This window comes from Xenopus laevis, chromosome 9_10L, assembly GCF_017654675.1.
Source record: "Xenopus laevis strain J_2021 chromosome 9_10L, Xenopus_laevis_v10.1, whole genome shotgun sequence".
NCBI lineage: Eukaryota > Metazoa > Chordata > Amphibia > Anura > Pipidae > Xenopus > Xenopus laevis.
Window position 1 is genome coordinate 54251254 of NC_054387.1, and position 25870 is coordinate 54277123.

Below are 25870 nucleotides of genomic sequence, written 5' to 3' on the forward strand. Positions count from 1 at the left end.
TATAGTTCTGTCCCATTGCAGGGGCTCAAACTATTGTCTGCATTTGGGCTCATAAGTGTTACTAAGTACATGGCATATAAATTATTCTCCTAGGATCTTGTCATGAAAGCCACATAGCATGGACTAATGCCATGTATGTGAGAAGTGTGGGAAAGTATGGCTCAATGCAGAACATGGGGTATTGGCCTGTCTCTGAGGCCTAAAAAAGGCAGAGGCTTTACGTGCCATTTCTTCCTGTGGTTGCCTAGCACAGGTCAGTACAGAGTAGGGCTCTCCAATTTGCTCCCACATATTGCTATGAACTTTTATACATTGCCATTGTTGGGGTACCTTAGCAGGCTGGAGGACCACATACAGCCTGCCAGCCTTCATTTGGGAACAAAGCTGTAGATCAAAGTTGTTCTTAAAATGGATTGGCTTAGAGATTATGGAGCAACAGATACAGAGATACTGCTCTTTGCTGGAACATAAAGGTGTAATTTATTGAATCTTCCATTCTCATGAGCAATATCAGGGAACCTGGCCCCAGAGGGATGGGGGCATCTCTTCCAAGACACAAAGAGCACAGCTGTAGGCTAGCATATATATAGTAGTGCGATACATCCCCATTACTGCATCAGTTTGTACATGTCTCCAGACATGGAACTAAGCGTCATTATGACTGTGCAAGTGGGGCAATTATATCTGAACTTACATTAATATTATACTCAAGCTGTATACCGGGCTTATTTGGCTGCACTTGTTAATTGTCCAACCCATAAGTAGAGCTTGGTGACGTTTCTGATGACTGCAATAGGACAGTGGTGCTTGAAGGTATGAGGCTACGGACGAAAGCCATATTGGCACCACCAGGTGGAAATTAATGCGTAAAGACAAGAATCAGTTGTTAAACAATAGATAAGGCACCTGTTCTTTGGGCCAAAGCCTCATTCCCTACCTGTATAGGTATGTCTTTTAGCTCATGTATGTGTGTGCACACAGCTGTCTCTTTTCTAGACAGTAAGGGGGTGATGATACAGAGCCCAATACTACTAGCAGACATGACCTGGTTGCTGGCCAAGTGCTGGATTGTTTATATGTAGTGATACAGTTTTAGAAGCCATCTGTTCATTAAGGCTTTGGGATGACATATTAAAGGGGACCCGTCACCCAAAAAAATTATTCAAAATCCTATTTTATCACATCAGTCAAGCAAAATGAACTTTAATTACACTATATAAATTATTTGAATCTTGTTTCCTTCAGTCTGGGAATTCAAAATGATAGCAAGCAGGCAGGAGCCATTTTGTGGACACTGTTTTTAAGGAAAGCCTTGTATGATCTCAGAATCTTGTTTGTCCACCAGAATAGGGGACCTGATGTCCATTTCCATGCACTGGCTAAACAATTAAATGTTAAAGAGAACGGGGATATGTGGGGAGAGCAGTGACATCTAAGAAGTGCTGAATTGAAAGTGAAAGTAATTGTCTGCCCTGCCTCTATGCCACGGGCATAGAGGAGGGGCAGACAATATTTGATTGACAGCTGAGATGTTTAAATGAGTTTACAGCAGCTATGAATGCTTTAATAAAAAATAGAAATTGGATTTCATGTTTAATTTGAAAAGGACTTTTATTATACAGATTTTTGTGTCTGGGTGACGGGTCCACTTTAAAGGTTTGGGTTGGAAAGGTTTTGGTGCCATCTGACCAGTACTATTGAGCCATATTAAATAGAATTGGCCAGATCTTGGCAAAGTTGACATCTGAAGGATCTGTCTCCACAGTCTGACCCCATGTGGTCCAGTATCCATTCTACTTACTACTGCGATTTATGGTCTTGCCCCAAGTCCCTGTTCCTTTCAGAAACCATTTTGAATCCAAGTTTTGCCACTATCTGTAGGGAGATTTGGGTTAAATATACCACTTTCATATTGACCTCAGGGAGTCATTGGCTGAATGCTGGGTCTTTCTATGCCATGTCAGATGGGCTGTATATTCTTAGCATGCTGCCATGGCTTTGCTTTTGTTCATAAGGCCCAGTCCCATCTCAGGTCAGTGAGAAAAGGACTGCACTTGCTGAATAAGGGAGACACTTGTGCCTGCTATTTAATAACCTGACAATAGAAAGTGAATATCGGCTAAGTAGGGAATGTAACTTTATATACTGTATGATATATACGTATGGACTCCTTATAGACAGTATCTGCCTGAGTTTGTCTACAATAAATGCATTACCTGCATGTTTAGCATACAATTACACAGACAGCAGGACAACTATTAGGGTCTGTGCTTTTCCCCAAAATGTGTCTGTTGATGGGGCAAACCTTCCCCTTGGGTTAACACTGCCTGGGGTGTGGGCATGACAGTTAGAAGGGATCTTGTGGTTCTGCCCTAGTCTAGTGAAAGGTGCAGGCCATCATTGGGCCAATAATGTTAGCAGATCTTTCTCATGTGGTTTGCACTGGTAATATATACCTCATTTCTGTCTTCCCTTATAGAAATGGGACCCCCACCCAAAACCAGCTGGAGAGTCCCTAGCTGGGCAGACACCAGTTCCTAATGCCACCCTGCTGTCCTTAATCTCTGTGTATAATTGCTACTCATCATTTTGTCTTTGCTTGTAATTTGGGGGCTTGTAACAGGAATGCAACCTATAAGATAATGCCCCCCTTGCTGTCCTCTCATTTCTGTATTATCTTTGATTGAATTATAAATTATTGAGAACCCCTTCATAATCTGCCCTCAATTTTATTCTATTTGTTGCACCGGTTTCTCTTTATTGTGTTGCTTTGTGAGAGGGTCTTGCTGACCAATCTCTGCCAATAGCCAAAACACAATCTGCTCTTCCTTCCCACTTCATTGTACAGCCCTGATCATCTATCACTTACACCAGAATCAGGGATCTATAACCATTAATGTACTTTTTGGGATCAGTACATATACATATAATATACAGGCTGTTTAGAGGCCTCTATGGAGGGTGCCCAAAAACAGCCCCAGCACCTGTCTCCCTACACCATAAATCCTACCTCCTCATTGGCACAAAATCCTTAATTTGTGGTTTGGCAGTGAGCAGCAATGTTGAGTTGCCAGGACCATACTATGCCTTCAGTCTAGTCATGATAAAGAATACAGCGCCCGTAACCATCCTCCTTTGTAAAACATTGAGTTGGGTCAAAATCATATGCTGGAAACCCAATAAACCCAACTATACCCCCTTTTCATCTTGTAATAAGAAAAGCAACTCCATGTTCCACACCAGCTTCTGGAGTCTTCACACTTTCCTGCCTCTAGCGACTTTAATGGAAGATGAGCACAACTGACAAATAAGGCTATGGTTTCTGCTCATATGGCATTTTCCCAAAACACTTCATTTTATTGGCAAAGTGAAACAAACAGAGGAATGGAATCAGTTGGTCTGTGTCTTGCTGTATGGGGCCAAGTGTGTATCTTTTTCCCCTATAAAAAGTGAAATTATGGGGCCTAAGTAGGAGGCCTGTAAATACAAGGGTATGGGAGACTCCTTGGGAATTAAAGACCATGTTTTATATGTTCATTTCCTATTTTCATGTCATGGGGAGATTGGTGCTGATAGTTTTGCATTTTTAAATATGTATTTCAAGTGTTTATACAGGTCTATCGGGTATGGTTGCCCAGGAAACAATCCCCCATCAATCCACAAGTCCTTCATGTGATGGTGGTGACACATTTGGCACCCTGTGACCCAGAACTTCTGCTTTTTACGTGAAGGGTTTTATACTTAGTTGTGTAGTTCTCTGATGGAGCTGGTTTGGGGCATGGCCTGGAATCTAAAGGACCAAGTTCTGTAAGAGTGACCCTTGTGCTGTCAGTTACTGGGCACTGCAATGGGATTCAAGGGATGAGTCATGTAGTCATGTAGCACCGCTGTCTATTACTTTTGTTACATGTCATCATTTCCCTTCTGTTTTACTGTAAATAAAGAATGAGGAAACTTTCCTGGTGTCTATGGTCTCATTGAAATCCTTACACCACAGCAAGGCTGCTGGGAAAATGGGATAGAGCAGGGGTCTTGGTGCTGCATGGGAATGTTGGGGGTCACAGAACACTGGAGGCTCCTGGGAAACTGACAATATGTCTAGCCCCATGTCAGATTTCAAAATTAAATATAAAAAATCAGTGTTGTGTTTGAAAAACAGATTTCAGTGCAGAAGTCTGCTGGAGCTGCACTATTAACATATTCATTTTGAAAAAACATGTTTTCCCATGACAATATCCCTTTAATGCAAAGAGGCCACATTTGCACTACATTTCCCAGCATCACAGAAGGTTCTGGAGTATGAAATCCCTACATATGGAGCTCTGCTATCCCAACTGGAGGTTTAAATGCACAGATGCTGCACCCAGACCCACAGTTTATTTAATAATCCCTGTTTGTGGGCTCCATAGCATACCTCCCAACTGTCCCTTTTTCGGAGGGACTGTCCCTCTTTTGACAGCTCAACCTGCCTTCCCTCATTTGTACAGGAAAGTCCCTATTTTCTCTGCATTGAGACACAAAAAAAAAGTTTAGATAAGGAGAAATATTTTCAAACTTTCATAACCTGCCAAATTTTGTAAAATGAACATGGTAATTAGGGGGTGTGGCCGCATAAAGGGGTGTGGCCCAAAAAAATTGCTGCACTTATGTCCCTCTTTTTACTTCCAAAATGTTGGGAGGTATGTCATAGACGTCATTGATGTGAACATTCCAATAAACTGCAGCCCAGGAAGGTTTATATGGGGTCAGTGGAACATAACATAGGGAAAGCTAATTCTATAGTGAGTGTGTGTGTGTGTAGACTGTGTGTGAGTATATATAGTGAATAAAGTAAAATAAAAGGGTATTATACGTTACCGAGGAGTTACATGACCTTATTCAGGTCATAGAACTCCAAGGTGACTGCTAATATCCTCATATTTTGCAACAGGGGGTACTTTATTATAATACACAATTGTAAGTGAGTCATGTGAAGAAATCACATCACTACGCTCCAATTATAACCAATAACATCACTAAGCTCTGTTCATAAGGATATAATTTACAGGATATTTGTGGCTCTTGTGTATTATACACACACTGTATAAAATTAACTGTAGTTCTTGATATTTCCGTAGCCTTGGGAAGTCATCCACAACCTCACTCTCTTTACAGTGTAGAAACATTTTCACATTTTCAAATAAAAGTTCTCTTTCTATAGAGTAATCGCATCCCCTCGTAAGCACCTTTTCTTCAGTGAAAACAACCCCAAGCTTGACAGTCTACCCTCTTTAAATACTCCATCCCTTTTACCACTCAAGGGAGGCCTTACCAGGGACCTATGAAGAGAAAAAATTGTGTTCATCCCCAGGCCCAGCCTAGGCTAGCAAAAATTGGGAGGGGCAGCATGCTGCCTGCTGGCCTCATCACCACTGGAGACTGATATTTCTACCAAAGTGTATAACCTTTCATTTATCAACATTGAACCTCATTTGCCAGTCTGCTGCCCAGTTTAAGTAAATCACTCTGGCAGCATCCTGTAATGAAACTTATATAGTTTTGCGCAAGTTAATATGCTCAGCAAAACAAGAGATTGTACTCATAGTGGCCACCTTAATATGCTCAGCAAAACAAGAGATTGTACTCATAGTGGCCACCTCCAGGCCATTAATAAATAAGTGACAATTTAAAGGACCAAGGACAGACCCCCGCTCACAGTGGCATCACTAACCAGGCCTCTCCGCAAAAAAAATCTACAGGGGATCTGGGACCACCTGTCCCCTGGGCCGCCCGGCGACTGTGGGGTCTTCTTTATTACGAGTGGGCCCTCTGGTCTAAAGGTTTTTGGGTGGGCCCCTAGTCGAAGGGTTTTTGGTGAGCCCCTGGTGTCTCAGTCCGACACTGCACATGGGCTTCTGTATCAGACTTCCTGCCTTTAGTTAAACCTCCCTGCCCCAGGCGTGCTCAGTTTGCTCCTCTGCCCCCCCCCCTTCTCTGTTGTTATCTGAGGCCAGAGCTATAAGTGAGCAGGGACATATTCTGGTGTCACACCAAGCTAATACTGCAGCTGCTATCCTAAACAAACTGGAGAGCTTCTAGAGGTGGCCTATCTGGTTGCCTAGAGCGCCCGGCTGGCCTGGCTCAGCACTGTTTCCATTTACACAACTCTGTGTGTAATCCATCCTTCATCCAGTTCTCTATCAAGGTACAAATGCACTCAGGTTTATCAGTGTTTCGGGTCATTTAAGTGCCGGTTAACGCGAGCCACGGGCCCGTTCTTTTACCTGAAGACTTTCCCTGAGACACCCACCAACTATCCAGCAGTAGGCGCAGTTACTGCGTCCCAAGACTGTTCAAATCCGACGTGCTTCTCCTCTTCAGCCAGCAGGGGGCGCAGGATTCGACAAACTGCTTCCACGTTTGTCTCATGCTAATGACGTCAGTGTCAAGATGGCCGCTCTCAGTGAACACTTCACGTTGTGCGGACTTCTTACCGAGGCCGATGACGGTAGAACCGAGATACTTGGAGTGGAACCCGCGGGGGAGCCAGATAGGGTGTTAGTGACGGACTCTGTACAGGCTGTAACTTTGTATAAGGTAGGGAGAGGAGTTTTCGTGTGAACGAGGGTCCAACTGCTTTGGTATGGGCTGTGCTGTGTAAGCTGGTGTTCACTACTGTATCGCTATGTGGGCTGTGGATACTGTCTGCCTATGTGAACTAGTTATGAGTTGGCTGCTATTGCTGTATCGCTATGTGGGCTAGAGGGCTATGGGCACTGTGTGGGTATGTGTTGGTTATGGTTGGCTCACTGGCTGCTTATGAGCTGGGGGTGCCATTACTGTATGGGTATGTGGGCTACAGTCACTGTGTGTATATTTCAGCTTATGAGTTGGGCTTTATTACTGTATTTGTATGTGGGATAGAGGGTTGTGGGCAATGTATGTCTCTACTTGTTGTTTATGGTTGATTGGCTGGTTATGAGCTGTTGGTTCTATTAATATTATGGATGCACCGAATCCAGGATTCGGTTTGTGATTCCGCCTTTTTCAGCAGAATTCGGCCGAATCCTGCAGCCCGGCCGAACCTAATTTGCATATGTGGGAAGGGAAATTGTGACTTTTTGGCACAAAACAAGAATGTAATAAAATGTTTTCCCCTTCCCACCCTTGGTTTGAATATACAAATCAGGATTTGGTTCAGTATTCGGCCAAATCTATCGCGAAGGATTCAGGGGTTCGGCCGAATCCAAAATAGTGCATTTGGTGCATCCCTAATTAATATATGGGTATGTTCACTAGAAGGCTGTGAGCACTGTGTTGTGTATGAGCTGATTATAAGTTGGGTCTAATTACTGTATTGTTATGTGGCTAGAGGACTAAGGGTTGTGTGGATATGTGTTGGTTATAAGTTGGAGGGGGCCATTACATTGGGTTTGTGGATTAGAGGGCTATAGTCACTGTGTGGATATGTGAGCTGGCTGTGGGCACATGAACTGTTTTAAGTTGGGAGAGCCATTACTTTATTGATATGTGGCCTAGAGGATTTGCCTCCTAGTGTTAATCTCTATGATACTTAATTACTTTTTTCTAGGTTTCTGATCAGAAACCACTAGGAGCTTGGGCAGTAAAACAAGGACAAAGTATCACCTGTCCAGCTGTATTGAATCATGAATCGGGAGAATTTGTTGTGGTTCATGATGGCAAGGTAACATGAGCTTGGTGCTTTGTTCCCTATGATGATGCCTATGACCCAGAATAACCATGTTTTTTAAATTAGGTTTTAAGAATATGGAAAGAAGATAATGTAAATTTGGATACTGCTTTTAAAGCCACGGTAAGTTTCAGTTACCTTTGGAAACTGCATTGTGTGTCTTTTCTGAATTGTGAATCTTTTTGTTTGCATCCCCATATTAAAGTTATTTTTATATAATTCCACAAAATTTGAAATTGTATTTCTTATGAAAATGAAAAGCTAAGATAAAGAATATGTCCCTACTCTCTGCACCAGACTACCCAGTAAGGTATTTGGTATATGGAACAAAGCTGCTCAGATTCTGGCCAGCGGCCAGATGTCGTCCTTAAAGCATTTTTTATGGCCTAAAGCCTGCTCACTTCTGTATGTCGTTTCAAATGTGTCTGCCCTTTAAATACATTATGTAAGCAAGATGATCGACCAGCTAAGTGAAATAAACCGGGCAGATCTGCAGTACCTCTAAGCGTTGTGTCTGAAGCTTGCTCTTGTTTTTCCTGTTTATTATATTGATCAAATTAAGACACCATAGAAAGATCATACTCCCCATAATCATAAAACTGTTACAAAATGACTACATCCTTGTAAGATATTAGCAATGTTTCACCTTTCCTCCAGCTCTCGGCTGATGTCTGTCGAATTCACACTCTCCCTAACGCTGATCCGCTTGTGCTGTTTAAAGGAGGAGCCGTTCTCTTCTTAGACTCATTACTCGCTGACCCCCAGCAGGAAATTGGAAACATTCTGTCAGATGGAGAGAGAATTGTGTATGTTACTGACATTTGGCATTTTATTTATTGAATTTCATACGTGTGCAGCTTGTGTTGAATCTCTGTCACTTGTGACCTTTCAAGAAGGTGTCTGTTAATTTATTTACAATACTAAAGTTCAGCAATCCGCACACACCAAAACCATGGAACATAAATGAAGAGAAATAGGTACAACTATCCAGGCAACCATTGCTTTCACATTCAGTTACTATACAGCACCGTCCATGATGTTTATGGACCAGGGGCTCATGGTAGCATGAAACACAACTATTGCTGTAGTCCAGTGATCCCCAACCAGTGGCTAGTGAGCAACATTTTGCTCACCAACCCCTTGGCTGTTACTCCCAGTGGCCTCAAGACAGTTGCTTAATGTTGAATTCTAGATTTGGAGGCAAGTTTCGGTAGCATTAAAACCAGGTCTACTGCCAGTCCACACAGGGACTTACAAATAGCCAATCGCAACCTTTATTTGCCAACCCCCTGGAACTGTTTTCATGCTTGTGTTGCTTGCTCCAAAACTTTTTCACATTTGCATGTGGCTTGTTGGTAAATAAGGTTGGGGGCTTGTTACTTAAAAAGTCATCCTTGCATTACTATTTTGAAGGGGATGTAAAGTCATCCTATTAAGTTAAGGTAGAATTGCCCATACTTTAGTAACGGGCACTTACTCTAGTTTTAGCGATGTCTCATTATGATCTACATCCATAATATCATTGTGGACATTCTCTTCCATGGAAAATATTACTTAAATATTATATTGATTGATAAGAGAATTTATATTTCTATATTTAAAAATACAGCTATTTCTGGTGCAGCTTTACAGGGGTGGTTCACCTTTAAGTAAATTTTTAGTATGTTATAGAATGGGCAATGCTAAGCAACTTTTCATTTAGTTTTCATTATTTATTTTTTACAGTTTTATAGTTATTTGCCTTTTTCTTCTGACTCTTTGCAGCTTTCAAATGAGCGTCACTGACCCTCTTCTAAAAAAACAAATGTGCTGTAAGGCTACAAATGTATTGTTATTGCTACTTTTTATTCCTCATCTTTCTATTCAGGCCCTCTCCTTTTCATATTCCAGTGTCTTATTCAAATCAATGCATGGTTGCTAGGGGAATTTTCATCCTAGCAACCAGATTGCTTAAAATGCAAATTGAAGAGATGTCGAATAAAAAGCCAAATAACTCAAAAACCCCAAATAATAAAAAATGAAAACCAATTGCAAATTGTCTCAGAACATCATACTAAAAGTTATCTTAAAGGTGAACCACCCCTTTAACAGAATAAATATCTGAATGAAATAAATCGGAAGGGTGATTTAGTCAAGCAGTTTGTTGACAGTGTCTTGATCTACTGATCATCAACTAAAGGTCTACTGGTAGATTCCAATTTACCTTTTTGTCACCCCTGAGTCCTGGGATTCTCGTAGAATCCCTCAAAACAAGGACGTTTCCAATATACATGCATTATTTTTTTCTTACTGCTGTAAAGGTAAACAATCCAGTGTCTTCAACTCTAACAAGCAGCCTCAGTGAGCCCTACCCGAGTTGCTCAAGAAGCTTATGTAGTCTCCTGCTACCCTGTTCTCTAAGTGCACCTTGAGCCAGTGAGGTCAAAGACTTCACATATAGCTATGAGCGTAGTTGCTTCTGATTGGCTCCTGCTGCAAAGCTGCACCAGCTGACTGAGGCTGCCTGTTAAAGCTGTAGACGCCGTATTGTTTATCTTTACAGCAGTAAGGAAAAAAAAATGCATGTAAATTGGAAGCTTCCTTGTTTTTAGGCATTTTATCAGAATCCCTTAACTTAATGGGATGACTTTACATTTCCTTTATTTTGGGGCACATACTATTACCCACATGTGCCATGGGCAATATCAGAACCCTTATATACCCCCTGTTCCCACTATGCCAAGTGTGGCACAAAAACCCATCACAATTTAATTTTCTTTCTGTAATTTGTAAATTATTTGTTCTTATTTTCTGTAGATGATCTGTCCAAATCCAAAAATTACATGTCCAGATATTCTCTAACTTTAATGCATATTTCTTATGAATAAAAAATGGTGGATTATTAGAGTACATTTGATTCATTCCTTTTACATTTTAATAACTCGAGTATTTATTCTCCCTACCGCTGATATTTAAACTCTTGAACCTGTGCATAGGTCTCCCTGGGTAGGCAAAGCCACACTCTATTTTACTGATTGGACCTGTTGGATTAGAATAAATTTTGTACATACCGTCCTAAAATCATGTCTATTGCAGCATAATGCATCAAATTTTGCTGACAAGCACCCATATGTATCTTGTGTTATACTTGCGTTAATTCCACAGTGGGTTGAATATTTACTAGTACGTTTGGCCTGGCTTGATTGCTGTCTTTGGGCATATGGAATGAACCAGGGCTACTTGTGATAGCACTGAGTAAACACAGGAAAAACAGACAGGTATTTTCTGGCAATCAAATTGCATTGTACTAGGCACCATATGAAGTAAGTTTTGAGGTTAGCATTTCTTTCAAAATAAAATTTAAATACGTTTATGGCAGCATTTGGGAGTTTTCAGGTACATTTATTGGTTATGAAGGTAGTGGGTAAATGCTGACTGAGGTTTCTATGGGTTTGTGAAGGCCATTGCTAGTATTTTATCATTTATCAGTAGAAGGTTTAGCTCTCATTTGTCTGTTTACAGGTGGTCAGAGATCTTTGCGGATGAAGGACAACCTCTCATAGTCTATGTTACACAGCAGGCAAGTATTTATTCAGATAATTCTGTAACACATTCATGTTCTAACTGAATGACAATTTTTTTTTTCTATTTATTTACAGCTCTCCAGTTATTTTGTGTATATTCACAATTTCAGCCCAGTTTGTGTTTGTAAATATCACCTTAAACCAAATACAGAAGGTTCCACTATCCTGGACTGTTCTGGGTCCGTGAAAAGTAAAATATTCACTCTTCTAACTTTGTGTAAGTACACATGCTGGGCCCTCCCAATGTTTATACAAATATTAATCATAGTTACAAATATAGGCATAACCATAATATCTTGCTCTGTAGTACAGCCTTGGTCTGAAATATGATGGTGACCAGCCCATGTTTTATTTCACTTATACATCTGGGCACATTTTGTAATTTAGTTGCCCCAAACTTTATATGTAAACAGCTTTTTTTTTTTTCCCCCAAGACTCTAGCGGACAAGTTTGCCAGACTCCATTTCCAGTGTCACCCATTGATCAGGAAACGGAAAGGGTTGTTACAGCATTACCACTGTTGCAACTGTCTGGACCGATAGAAGTGGGAGCATTAAAATTCCTTGATGAATCCCATGTAGCAGTGCTTATGCAATCTCCATCCACACAAAAAGGTACTGTCACAGGGAAACCCTTGCTGGCTAGCTTTGTACTAAATATGTAATATCACCATTTGTTGTATCTGATTAGGTGGTGGTTTTGCTAACGTTAATGTTTCAGGATATACAATATATACACATCTTATACGGAGTGCTCAAACCCTTATTATTCGCACCCAGTGCCGGGTGTCAGGTGATCAAACTGGATGACCTTGGCCTGCCCTTCAGGTCATATATTCCATGTAGAATAAAGTTAAACCAGTAGTACACTGATATGGTGAAGAATGAGTCTGTGGTTTATTTAGCCCAAGTGCATACAAATTTAGGGCAACGTTTCAGGCTCCACTGAGCCCTTTATCAAGGTTTGATAAAGGGCTCAGTGGAGCCCGAAACGTTGCCCTAAATTTGTATGCACTTGGGCTAAATAAACCACAGACTCATTCTTCACCATATCAGTGTGCTACTGGTTTTACTTTACTCTACATACAATATATACACAGGCAGGAGTTGTGGTTCTGCAACATTTTGGGACCCAGGGTTAAGAAATAGAGATTTAAGAACACATGTCAGGAGATATGCTGGTCTAAAAATGGCTTTGTGCTGCCCTTTAGAGTGCAATTTTCTAGAGACTGTCATAATTCAGAGTATTACTAGTATTACAAGTATTAAGTCATATATTGTGTCACCAGTCATCGCCTCATAGTTTTATAATAACATTATATTTCTCTGTGCAATTTTTATACATTTGGGAATGGTAGAGCATGTGGGGTAAAGTCCGTGGGTATAACGCAGTGTAAGACCATGCCTTTTTACTGTGATGACGCTGTTCTTTGCAGACTGTCTCTCCATATGGAACACCACATTCCAGACATTGCAGACTGCTTGTAACTTCCCACAGAAGACAAGCGCACAGGTTAGAATTGCTGATAATACATGATGCTGTTAATCCTCTCTAAGGGTATATGTATAGTAGGTACATCTCAGAGTCATGAGTACACCAATTTACAATAAGCAAAAGTGTGGTCTTGCTAATTTTATCCCATTTTTTTAGAATTCCCAATTCCTACATGTTTGTGTGTTCCACAGGTAATCTCCCTGCACTCTGCGCAGTTTCCAAATTGCATCTATTATCTGCTAATACCATTACTGCCCTAAGCTTAATAGTGTTGTATTAGCAGCATATCATTGAGAGCTGGATTTGTCTGACTATATAAAACTCCCAATATAATTGGGCTTTCTGTCACATCGTATGTGTGTCAGTGTAATGTCACCTTGAGATTTTTGGCCTAATGTGTGCTTTATGGTTACAAATAGGGGATTGATCTCACAGAGCAGTTCAGAATGCCAAGTCACAAACATACAAGGCTTATACTGAGGCCAATGCTCTATGTAAGACTAAACAAGTGAAGTTAGCTCTCCATCCTTAGTAACTCATTGCACAGATGCTTTGAGTTAAATACTCTATAAAGACTATGTATTAATTTACTCTGTGATCATTGTTTTTTCCCTTGTATGGATTGGTGCATTCCATTTGTTTCAATGATATATTTGATTGGAAGCGCATAATCTTAAAATTAGCATATTCTTTTCCAGCTATGGTGCAGTGACAATAAACTATATGTGCCCCATGGGAAGGCCCTGGTAGTGGTTCCATATATTTGTGAAGTGTCCTGCTTGGCATCTGTTCTGGGAAAAAGCAGAAATATCGAGACATCAGGTAGGGTATTGTCATTGCTAGGTATTTGGCTGCCCTGTTTTTTTCCCTTTGTAATGGCATTTTGTTCTGACATATACGTGCAGGAGTGGAACTTTGTCACACCCTGCACCAAGTCACAAACCATTAAACACGTGTCACTTTCCTGACCTATGTAATATATGACCAATGGGAAGAGGCACTGCAAGCCCCTGCTCACATCTCTCTTGGCTACAAAGACAGGCTGTTCCAATTATACCTGATACATAGAGTTTACTAAACAAGAGATAAGTTAAACAAAATGTAACCAAATGTGTCTCCCGTCTGTCTTAAGGTGGCCATACTCGGACAGATAATGCTGCCAATATCTGTCGTTTAGACCAATTTGACAGCTAATCTGCCCGTGTATGGAGGCTTCCGATGGGTCTATCTGGACATGATATAGATCGGGAAGGTTTGATTTTTCTCGCGACCGCCCGTCGGAGCCCATTGCGCTCGCCATAATCCGATCGTTCTGCAATAGGGCCGAATGTTCAGATTACCCCTGAAATAGCCCTGCCATTAGTGGTATATCGGAAAAGATCCGCTCGTTTGGCGATCTCGCTAAAGGAACAGTAACACCAAAAAATGAAAGTTTTTTTAAAGTAATGCAAATATCATGTACTGTTGCTTTGCACTGGTAAAACTCATCTGTTCGCTTCAGAAACACAACTATAGTTCATATAAACAAGTTGCTCTGTAGCAATGGTAGAAATTGGAAAAAGTCTATATGGCGCAGGTTAAATCGTGGATAACATAACATTATGTTCTACAGAGCTTATCTGCTGTGTAACCTGAGCCTTTTCTCCTTTGAATGGCTGCCCCCCGTTGCTACACAGCACTTTATTTATATAAACAATAGTATTGTTTCTGAAGCAAATACAGCTGTTTTACCAGTGCGGGGCAACACTGCATTATATTTTTATAATTAAACATTCATTTTTTTTTTTATATATATAATGTCTTTATTTGCACCATCAAAAACATAATAAACAAGATTGAATGCAATATAATGTTATACTTTTACATAGGGTTACAAATATAGAGAAAGTAGGCCTACACACAAGGGTTACCCCCCACTTTAATTTTTTGATGTTACTGTTCCTTTAAGAAACTCTGTAAAGGTTGGCAGAAAAGGCTGGACATTAGATTAAAAGGCTCTAACATAAACTTAAGTCCCTAACATGAATGTACTCATGTTGATATGTATTGTGTATATGCAAGACCTAATGTGAATGGGGGCATGTAAACATAATGGCTGTATTGCAAGAATCTAGTATGTGACATACTGTGTATTTGCAGTGTGAAATGTACAGTGTGCAACTTTTACTTTGTTTTATTGCCAATAAAACCTGTCTTGAGCTTAAAAAAAAATGTCATTTTAGGAAACTCGATCATGTACTGATGAGGCATCCCTAAAATAAATGTGTTTATCTTTGTTCTCGTGTAGAAAATTACATATTACGGTTTGTTTGTTTTTCTTTGTTTATTTTTTACTTTTTAGAAAATGTTCCTTTTGTTAATTGGGGCAAACTTGTAGGAAAGAACCTGGAAGTCAAACAGTCAAATTCTGGTGCTCGGAAAAAAGTAAGTGACTTTGTGAATGTGTGAAGTTTATTGTGAGGCTGATTACTAAGTATTACTTAAGTATAGCGCACTGCTAGGTTTCCTGGTTGTTTCTTATCATCAGGAGATATTAGGGACCTGTACTTTTATTCTTTTAATATACCATCATAATCTTTATACATGTGATAAACACAACTCCTTCCTATGTGTTGCAACTTTCAGAGTGGGGAGCAGTATAACTGAATTGTGCCTTGTCTGCACTCTGATAGCTGCCATGTTTCTCTCTCTCACACACACACACACACACACACACACACACACACATACATTCTGGGTTTTGTAGCCTTTTGTACAGCCGCATGCTGGATATTGCTTTGTTTCTTGAGAAGAGCCATGTAACTCTACAGCCATAGTTATATTGGTGGATGGATACAAATCATAGTTGAGCATCAAAAAAAAACTGCAAACTTGATCAGCTCTCTGGGTTCTGATTGTTTAGACTTCTGCCCTGCCATCAGTGGTCACTTGAAAGCAATGTCCCAAAAGTATATTTTCTACTCATTTGTTTGTAAAGGCCAGATGTTACTTGCATCTTCCTGTTCCAAGCAGGGGGGCATCATGTTGCTTTTTTTCGCTAAGATAAACCGTAGTAACTTATTTCATTTGGATGTCTTACAGACCAGGGATATAAAAACAAATGGAAATCCAGGAAACGGCACAGAATGCACATTGTACCCCTTGGATGTTCAGGTAACGCCAGAGCACACATGCACTTTCTATTCTTTGTGGCTAAAGTTTCTCAGTGGAGATTGGACAGTGGATTTTCTGTTTTGGTCGATCTATCACAGGCTCAGGACTGTGGCATCTTTCCCAAACAATCATTAGTAGGGAAGGGTTAATGCAGCTTGGGATGCTGGCAGCACCCCCCGTATTTATCCTATAATGTGTGTGTTTTGTTTATAGAATATGTCTCAAGCACAGACTGAAGTTCTTGTGCAGCAACTACTCCTGGGCAAAGAAGACACAGATTTTCAGGTCACTGTTGGCAAAATAACCCAGAGTTTGGTAAAGCATTGTATGGCTGATCCCAAGTACTACCCACAGAGTTCTCTTGTGCAGCTTGTTCAGACAAAAACACTGTCCTACAGGTAAGTAGTTATTGGAAGAAGGTATTTCTTTTTATAGGCAAAAAATGGTGCAAATCATTGCTTCAGGAATTTCGAAAAATGTTGCAGTAGGTTTGTGTGCTGGACTTTGATTGGCTCTTTTAGAAGTCTCTTGGTTCATTTCCCAGAGTGACCATGTCATAAGTTTGCCATAGCTCAGAGAATGTTACCAGTCCTAATGCCTTATTTGGAAAATAAAGTGCTTATATTGGGGTATGTGTCTTCTTGTCATGTCATTGCTTAGTGAAATTAGGGACAAATAACATAAATTTTCACAATGTATCAAATCATGTAAAATAGAAGAAATAGTTTGTCTTTTTATACCTTTTGGATAAAAAACGTCTGTATTAGCTTGACAACTGTGCTCATCCCTCCCCCTTTTGTAATGTACTAGAGGCAGAGAGTTGCATAGTGTATAGCAACATATGATGGACTATAGCAGGGGTGTCCAAACTACGGCCCGCGGGCCGTCTGCAGCAGATTCCTAAAAAATACCAGAATATGCTACAATGTGTCAGAATGCCCAGCAGGCGCCGTGCCCTTGTAGCGGAGCTCTCCTCCTAGCGCTGCCACCTGATCTAATGCCATTTGCCGCTATGCTGGCTGGTGTCGCAGTCCGCACTGCAGTCCCTAGGCAACGCACAGTGGGCAGACATGGTTGTTGCAGGCAGGGGTTTCCCTGCAGAGTTCAGCCTGTCAGTCAGTGCTGTGACCACTTCTTGAGAGAGAATGAACAGGCACTACCACTCACCCACACATTTCAGCCTAGTTTTTGACCTGTAAACATCTCTCTGCAGCTCTGATATAATGACAGTTTTAGGAGGTAAAATGCTTTCAAAACATTTTTCTTTCTGCATCATTACATGTTTTGAGGAAGGATGAGAAATATATCTGAATATGGAGGTTGTATATATAAAAAGCCTCTTTAAAATTTTCTTGTGTCAGTCTGTGTCCTGAATTATTGTCACTCTGTCTGGAGAAGAGGGATGTGCACCTACTTCAGCTCTGCTTGCATTCTTTCCCTGATGTCCCAGAAGCTGTTCTCTGCTCATGCCTTAAGGCCTTTTTAAGGTGAGCTCATGATACCAGACATTCCTGAGTAAGGTGCTGTGATTTCTCTTCTTGGTAAATGTCAATATTTATTTTTCCTTCCCTGCAGTATCAGTGAGAAATGGTTGAATGCTGCACAAATTGACACGGAGTCAGTCACCTTATATATTGATGTGAGAGATAAGGCCAAAGGACACAAATATATGGAGCACCAAGAAGAACCGACTGTGGTACAGAATGGCTTTAGCCCAACTGCTCTGGACGAAGACAGCTGTGGTGAACTTATAGCAGAGAGTTTGCCACAAACCGTTCAAATGGCAACTTGCCCAATGAGCAATAAAAGAGCTGTACTAGTGTATCCTTTCCTATGCAAAGCCATCCGATAGCATGATTCTTGATCATCAAACTGTCCAGTAATATGAGATCATCCTCTTGGCAAAAGCTCTCCTATAGCATGCATTGGTGATCTTAATTTTGTGCTGATAATCAGTTGTTTCCCTAACCAATAAAACAGAAACTCCGTTCTGATGTCTCCTTACAGTGAGAGCTTTCTTCTGCCACATCTCAAGGATATGTCAGGTGACCAAGTGATGGTGAGTGGTGTTGGAATGTTTGCGTCTCTCCCAAGCATGAGTTAGCTGTATCTGTCTCTGAAACTGGTTTGTGAGTAGTATATTATACTATGAGTAGGAAACATGGAGGGGGATAATAATGAGATTGTATAAACATATAAAACCGACCCATGTGTATCAAGTGGAATGTTTGCGTATGTAACTGCTGCTTGATGAAGGCAAAATGAAAGGAGGAGTAATCAAATGATGAAAACAGTTTATTTAACTTATTTAAAAGCAGGGATTTGCTAGGTCTCCAAAAGCTGCAACTTTTCAATTTATCTTTATTTTACACTGTTTTCTGCAGTTTTTTCTCAGGTATTTGCAGTACTTGTATCAGATATGCAATGAAAATATAACAGTAAGCCTTCCAGGAAAGCAAGTACCCACGGTCAGCCAGGTAAGTTGTTTTGGGAAAGTACATATGTCACAGTAAGTCATGGGTTGAAGGAAGAGTACATTACATTAAAAAAGAAGGGAAGCTACTGAGGCAGTCTATTGCCAATAGATTAACCACAATAGTTCAAGCTAGAATGCTATATTTATTCTGTAGAATGCTTTACCATACCAGTGTAAACTGCTCTAGAAGTTTAGTTTAGTTTGTTTAGTATAACAGCTGCCATATTGGCTTGGTGTGACATCACTTCCTGCCTGAGTCTCTCCCTGCTCACTCATAGCTCTGGACTCAGATTACATCAGGGAGGGGTGGGGGAGCAAACTGAGCATGTTCATGCCGAGCCCTGGAGGGTTAAAGGGATACTGTCATGGGAAAAAATTTCAAAATGAATCAGTTAATAGTGCTGCTCCAGCAGAATTCTGCACTGAAATCCATTTCTCAAAAGAGCAAATAGATTTTTTAATGTTCAATTTTGAAATCTGACATGGGGCTAGACATATTGTAAATTTCCCAGCTGCCCCAAGTCATGTGACTTGTGCTCTGATAAACTTTAATCACTCTTTACTGTTGTACTGCAAGTTGGAGTGATATCACCCCCCTTCCTTTCCCCCCCCCCCAGCAGCCAAACAAAAGAACAATGGGAAGGTAACCAGATAACAGCTCCCTAACACAAGATAACAGCTGCCTGGTAGATCTAAGAACAGCACTCAATAGTAAAAACCCATGTCCTACTGAGACACATTCAGTTACATTGAGAAGGAAAAACAGCAGCCTGCCAGAAAGCACTTCTCTCCTAAAGTGCAGGCACAAGTCACATGACCGGGGCAGCTGGGGAATTGACAAAATGTCTAGCCCCATGTCAGATTTCAAAATTGAATATAAAAAAATCTGTTTGCTCTTTTGAGAAATGGTTTTCAGTGCAGAATTCTGCTGGAGCAGCACTATTAACTGATTAATTTTGAAACATTTTTTTTCCCATGACAGTATCCCTTTAAGCTGAAAGAAGGAAGTATGATGCAGAAGCCCATGTGTACACAATAGTAGGAAAGAAATGTGGTGTTTATTTTGACAGAGGACTCAGAGCAGCGTTACTTATGAGGGTTTACTGGTGTATTTATATAGACCTTTCTGATGAAACTTACTTAATTTTAACATTTCCTTCTCCTTTAAGTGAGACTATTATTATGTATGCTAGTGCATACATGGTGTGGATCTTGCAGGCATCTTCTTCAACCAATATTATAGTCTTGGCAAATAGCAAGTACTGGCAGATATCCCAGGATGCCCATTTAGCAGCCTATTTCTAGAGCACCTATGTTTATAGATATTTTATGCTTCATGTGGGTCTGCTGTTTATTCATTCGTTCATACAAATTTGGTGATTCAGACTTGGCTCACTTAGATTCTGGTTTCAGATCATGGACTGGATGAACCTGTTATTGGATGCACATTTTGCCACTGTGGTGATGCTGTCAGAGGCCAAGTCACTGCTTAATAAAATTCAAAAGACTGTGAAAAGCCAGGTGTGTATGTTGCTCCTGTTATTGTACTGTCCTGCTACTGCTGAATATTAAGTGAGATACTGTCCGGTTCAAAATTTCCTAAACTGACCCAAGCAAGGTGGCAAAGTTCTACAGGAGCTGCTGTTACAGTGAGTAGTTTGGGGCACTCTATTCCCATACAAAGTACATGGGCTGGCACTGGTAATTGAGCTTTTTTTTTTTACAAGCAGGCTCTAAGCTCCTCAGCACACATGAGATACATTCATTTAGGTTCAGGCTTCTCAACAGAGGGGTTTCTAGTAGAAGTGCAATTTGTGAGCATGTTAAGAGTGAGTGAGGTGCGACCGGAGCACATAAGAGGCATATTTGGAGTTAATAAGGTGTGGCCAGATACAAATTATTTAGATTTTTTGTAAACAAGGGTCCCTATTCTACTTAAGGGGGCAGTTGGACATAAGATTACAAAACTAGGCAACCTTGGAGTAGGAGTCCTGCCAGTAGACGTATGGGGCTCCTTGATTTCTCATGGCAGCCCTTGCTGTTGGTTCTTAGGTGCCTGTGTTATAGTGAGCCTCTGACTAAATATTTCCCTAGCAATTGTTGCAAAATACAGCACCTCTTGTCAGTGCAGCTTCAGAAGCTCAGAGAAACACTTGCCTCGTGTCTAATACTCAAAACTGGTGAATACTTATCCTGAGAATTAGTGGGATATCTTGGGACCCCCACCCTACACAAAGACACTAGATATAATGCCCCTCCACAGTTGCATGTGCTGGAAGGGTAGGTATGGACACACAAGGGCACTTAGCCATACAGAAAAACACCTCTGTTGTACTAACAAACTAATGATTGTTTTTCTATTAAAGCTGAAGTTTTATTCAGAACTGAACAAGATCGAGGGCTGTTTAGCAGAGCTGAAAGAACTGAAGTGCCCGGCAAGTGTCTCCGCCAGATATTCTATAGAAGTTCTCAAACTCTACTAATAACATGGACAGCTCTGTACAGATTTGTTTTTATTTCTTTGTAAGAAACTGAAATATATTTCCTACTATTTTCGCATATCTTTCCATTTCCAACTACTCTGTTATTGCTTTCAGTTGCCCTGATTCGGTGGCCTTCCTGCAGCACACATGTAAATGTCACCATGAACTCCTGTCCGGCTCTTTGTGTCATGTTCACTTGATAAAGAGTTATTTGCTGCACATGTGTTTTTGTGTTGTACTGGTTGAAGTCATAGCAAGAATCCTAGTTATAAAGCCTTTATTGGTATCTCATGGCTCAGATCTCTGACAACAAATACGTCTCAGGGCCAAACACACCTTTTTTCAAGTTACTCATATACACATAGTCATGCAACTTTATACGTTTACAGCTCCACCTACAGGCATATCCAAAACCAGTTCGAAATGAAAAAAAAAAAGAAATAAAATTAGATACAATATTACTTTTCAACAAAATATCCTTATGTTTTTATCTTTCGCTTGTTACATTTGTCCAAATATAATCTTTAATTCCGTAACAGAAATCATATTCCCAATTAAGAGCATAGGGATCCCATCCCTTAGCAGTCCCCGATGTTTACGGATGATTTTAGAAACTTCATGGCTAACCGTGCTGTATTTATATGCAAAACGTATTCACTTCAAATCGTTTCCTGGACTGAGAAGAGAACTCAACACCGAAACCCTCAATGACTGACTTTTGTTGTTTTAGGAGGGTCACCGTGTACCCCCTCTATAAAATATTTTCATTTCATCTAGCCATTTAGTTAGTACCATCACAACTGACACAATCCTCTTTACCCGGACAAATTGGTATTTGGGTAGTGATTTCCTTGTGTGAACCGAAGCAATGTTTTCTTATCAGTTGATTTTAAAAGATCGGTAATTAGCCCTCCATCCCTTTTAATCACAAAGGTATCCAAATAGCAAACAGTATCGATATAGCGGAACCATATTGTATAATATTGTTGAAACCACTTGTTTGAGTGTAGAAATTTAAGCTCAAAATAGTTCATGAAAATATTCGCATAGGATGGGGCCACAGTGGACCCCATCGCTATACCTCTTATCTGCATATAAAAATGTTCTTGAAGCATGAAATAATTATTATAAAGGACTAATTCCAAGCATTGCAGCACAAAACCCTTATGTGAACCAAACATAGTGGTATCGCATGCAAGTTTGACGCAGACGGCCTCCACACCCCCATTATGTGTAATGGAGGTATAGAAGCTCTCCATGTCAAGTTTGATCAGAATTGCATGCTATTGAACATTTCTAAACTCTCTTAATTTCAATAAAAAAAAACATTTGTATCTTTTAAATGGGATCTATGTTTGTGTTATTCTGTATCCTGAATATCTTGTAAATTATATCCTTATAATTGGTTCTTAAGGATGTAATTTCTGTCATATAACTCATTGAAACTTTTGTGCCATAATCAATAATGTACTTTTTGTTGTAAAATATGAGGATATTAGAAGTCTCCTGGGAGTTCCATGACCTGTATAAAAACACAAGTGCTTTTTTTTTATGGCCCTGGGACTCCTCATTTACTTATACTATCCTTATATTTTACAATACTATTAATATCCTTTCTGGGAGGTGAGGGGATGGAAAGAAAGGAACAGGGATACACTGCTGTATTAGGTCACATTTAGCATGTCCATAGCCCTTGATTGAAAGAGCTTTGAGTATCGGGCAGTAAACATGCAGAGCTACCCCTAGGTGCAGGTGGGCAACATGGCATGGCTGAGAGTTGCCATACTTTTAATGATATGGAGCACCAGCATACTAAGAAAAGTGATTTTGAATTAATTAAGAATGTAAGAGCAACAGTGGGATACAGTTATGCAAGAAAGAAGGGGAACCCCAAATTGTTTAAATTAGGTCTTAGATGCTGGATTTGGGTGCCAAGCTCCAAAGCATCAGCCAATGGGAGACGAACACCATAGTAGTATGCAGGCTTGTTCACCTTTGAGTTAATTTTTAGTATGATGTAGAGAGTGATATTCTGAGACAATTTGCAATTGGTTTTCATATTTTATTATTTAAGGGTTTTTGAGTTATTTAGCTTTGTATTCAGCAGCTCTTCAATTTGCATTATAAACAATTGGGTAGCTAGGGTGCAAATTACTCTAGCAACCATGCATTGACTTGAATAAGAGATTGGAATATGAATAGGAGAGGACCTTACTAGAAAGATGAGCAATAAAAAGTAGCAGTAATAAGTGTGTAGTCTTATGGAGAACTTGCTTTTAGATGGGGTCAGCAACGCCCATCTGAAAGCTGGAAAGAGTCAGAAGAAAAAGGCAAATAATTACAAAACTAAACTATAAAAAATAAATAATGAAAACCAATGGAAAAGTTGCTTAGAATTGCCCATTCTATTACTTACTAAAAGATTACTTAAAGGTGAACCGCTCCTTTAAGGCACCTGATCATTGGGTGGAATACAGCCACCATTACATACTCATAGAGCTTCACTATCATCTTCTCTGTTCTATGTGAGCTGACACTTTGACTGCAATCAATTAGAAAACACAAGCGTACTCAAAGCCTTAACACTTTTCTCATCAAATTTCCAGTCATTTCATTGCACCCCTTCCCTTCATGGTGGGCATCACCCATTCTAGATTTCCATCCACAGGTTCTAGCTGGCAGTGCCCATGGGTATCCATTGGCAATGACCAAAATCCTCCTGACCCCCCTCCACCCCTCTCTCCCCTAGCACAGGACAGGCTTGACATACTACCCTGCTGCAGAGCAATGTTGGACTAAACAAAAAAAGATAATGACATAACATATATACAGTGTCGGTGTAATTCAAGGTAATGACTAACGCCATAGAGAAAATCATAAAGCATTTATTACACCAGAATGTGTGAGGTGTAATTACTAGTACGCAATTAAACCAAAAGGAAGAAAGTAGTAACCCCACACTATCTGTTTATTTGTCCCAATTGCTATAAATAAAATAAGTTAAGTGGAATGTGTAAAGTGCTTAATATAAATGCAAAAAATTATATGCTCAATTAATTGCGAACACGATTTAATCCATCTTTCGTAGTTTCAATTAATTTATGAATTCATCTAATAAACTTATTACTTATATTCCAATTAATAACCAAAATTAGCAATTCATTAATTAAAGTGCCAGTGCGTGCAACATATCAATTAGATTATAAATTCATCAACAAGTTAATTAAATTATTTAATACAAATCAAGTGTTATTTTTAAAAACATTTTTGTATAAAATATAAGTGAAAATAGAGTAGAGGTGGAGCTGTCCCAAAATCTACTACCTATGTTTTTTTCTAGGCCCTGGGACACCACACGGGGAGAAAGGCAGGACACTGAGGACTGTGGTCTCAATAATTAACTATTCTGTGAAAGAGCTGTCTAAAAAACCACAAACCCCCAGTGCTTTAGAGTAAAAGAGAATCGAGAATGAAGGGCTGCTTTTTCGTATCAACGTATGTTAATTCTTCGAATACTTCGATTCTCTTTTACTCTAAGGTGCTGGGGGTTTGCGGTTCGTGTGTTAGCAATTAATTGAGCATATCATTTTTTTGCAATTATATAAAGCACTTTACACATTCCACTTAACCTATTTTATTTATAGCAATTGGGACAAATAAAGTAAACAGATAGTGTGGGGTTACTACTTTCTTCCTTTTGGTTTAATATAATGAAAACTATAATTCAGTTAATCAGTCGGGCATTGATGCTGGAGGTCAGGCTCACAGTACATTACTTTCAGCACCCACTGCTGCCCATTACATTTCCCACCCATATCTGCTCCACTGCCTGATACATTACTCTCAGGTCTCAGCACCCACATCTGCCCAATACACTGCTCTCAATGCCCACCACTGCCTAGGGTTGCCACCTTTTCTGCAAAAAAATACCGGCCTTCCTATATATTTATCTTCCCTAAAGGAACAGTAACACCAAAAACTGAAAGTAATAAAGTAATGAAAATATTATGTAGTGTTGCCCTGCACTGGTAAAACTGATGTTTGCTTCAGAAACACTACTATAGTTCATATAAACAAGCTGCTGAGTAGCAATGGTGGAGATTGAAAAATGGCTATATGGCACAGGTTAACTAATGGATAACAGATAGCATTATGTTCTACAGAGCTTATCTGCTGTGTACGTGAGCCTTTTCTCCTTTGAATAGCTGCCCCCATTGCTACACAGCAGCTTATTTATATAAACAATAGTAGTGTTTCTGAAGTAAACACGCCAGTTTTACTAGTGCAGGGCAACACTGCATTATATTTTTATTACTTTAAAACAATTTCATTTTTTGATGTTACTGTTCCTAACATTGGGATCAGCCATCAATTTTTTTGGCCAGGCCGGTAACATCACGGCCAGGTGGCAACTCTACCACTGGCTGATACATTACTCTCAGCACCCACATCTGCCCAATACATTACTCTCAGCACCCACATCTGCCCAATACACTGCTCTCAATGCCCACCACTGCCTAGGGTTGCCACCTTTTCTGCAAAAAAATACCGGCTTTCCTATATATTTATCTTTTTCCCTATTAATAACAATAACATCGGCAGTGCTGCAGTTTTGAAAAGAGAGAGCGCTGAAGCCTGCGGCCAGCCGAACAGCCGAAGGACCCTTAGCCATGAAAACAGCCAAAGCCAAACTCTCGAAGCAGCGAGAAGACCCGAAGTCACGAAAATAGACGAAGTCGAAATCCCGAAGCAGCGAAAAGATCCGAAGTCATGAAAACAGCCGAAATTGAAGTCCTGAAGCAGCGAAAAGACCCAAAGTCACGAAAGGAGGCGAGGTTGAAGTCCTGAAGCCACGAGTTCAATTGGCCCCGTGATTTCTAATGGCGGCCCTGCCCACCGCTGACTGGTCTTACAGCAGATTTGGCAAATCCCAGCATGCTCAGTCCCTACAATGTAGGCCAAGGTTTGCAGCAGGATAGTTATGCCACTGGTCTGACAATTACACTATCAA

At 40.2% G+C, this 25870-nt stretch overlaps 1 protein-coding gene across 3 annotated transcripts; it reads left to right on the plus strand.

Annotated features, from left to right (window-relative positions):
• The first annotated feature begins 6112 nt into the window (after positions 1-6112).
• Positions 6113-22202, plus strand: nol11.L (nucleolar protein 11 L homeolog). Of its 3 annotated transcripts, none has more exons than XM_018233881.2 (18): positions 6116-6576; positions 7571-7684; positions 7757-7813; positions 8348-8496; positions 11192-11249; positions 11329-11470; positions 11688-11867; positions 12689-12765; positions 13446-13569; positions 15089-15171; positions 15829-15900; positions 16114-16298; positions 17262-17387; positions 17476-17721; positions 17881-17959; positions 18285-18377; positions 19790-19897; positions 20743-22202. In XM_018233881.2, the coding sequence occupies exons 1-18, from the start codon at positions 6430-6432 to the stop codon at positions 20857-20859; spliced, it is 2157 nt and encodes a 718-aa protein (XP_018089370.1). In that variant the 5' UTR covers positions 6116-6429; the 3' UTR covers positions 20860-22202.
• The last annotated feature ends 3668 nt before the right edge of the window (positions 22203-25870 follow it).

What these genes read in the sequence shown, in the direction of transcription:
- nol11.L (XM_018233881.2), top strand. Translation starts at nt 6,430, where the DNA reads ATGGCCGCTCTCAGTGAACACTTCACGTTGTGCGGACTTCTTACCGAG. An exon ending in TAGTCTATGTTACACAGCAG is followed by an intron (nt 11,250 to 11,328) that starts GCAAGTATTTAT and finishes ATTTATTTACAG; the next exon opens with CTCTCCAGTTATTTTGTGTA. An exon ending in TGTCAGGTGACCAAGTGATG is followed by an intron (nt 17,960 to 18,284) that starts GTGAGTGGTGTT and finishes TGTTTTCTGCAG; the next exon opens with TTTTTTCTCAGGTATTTGCA.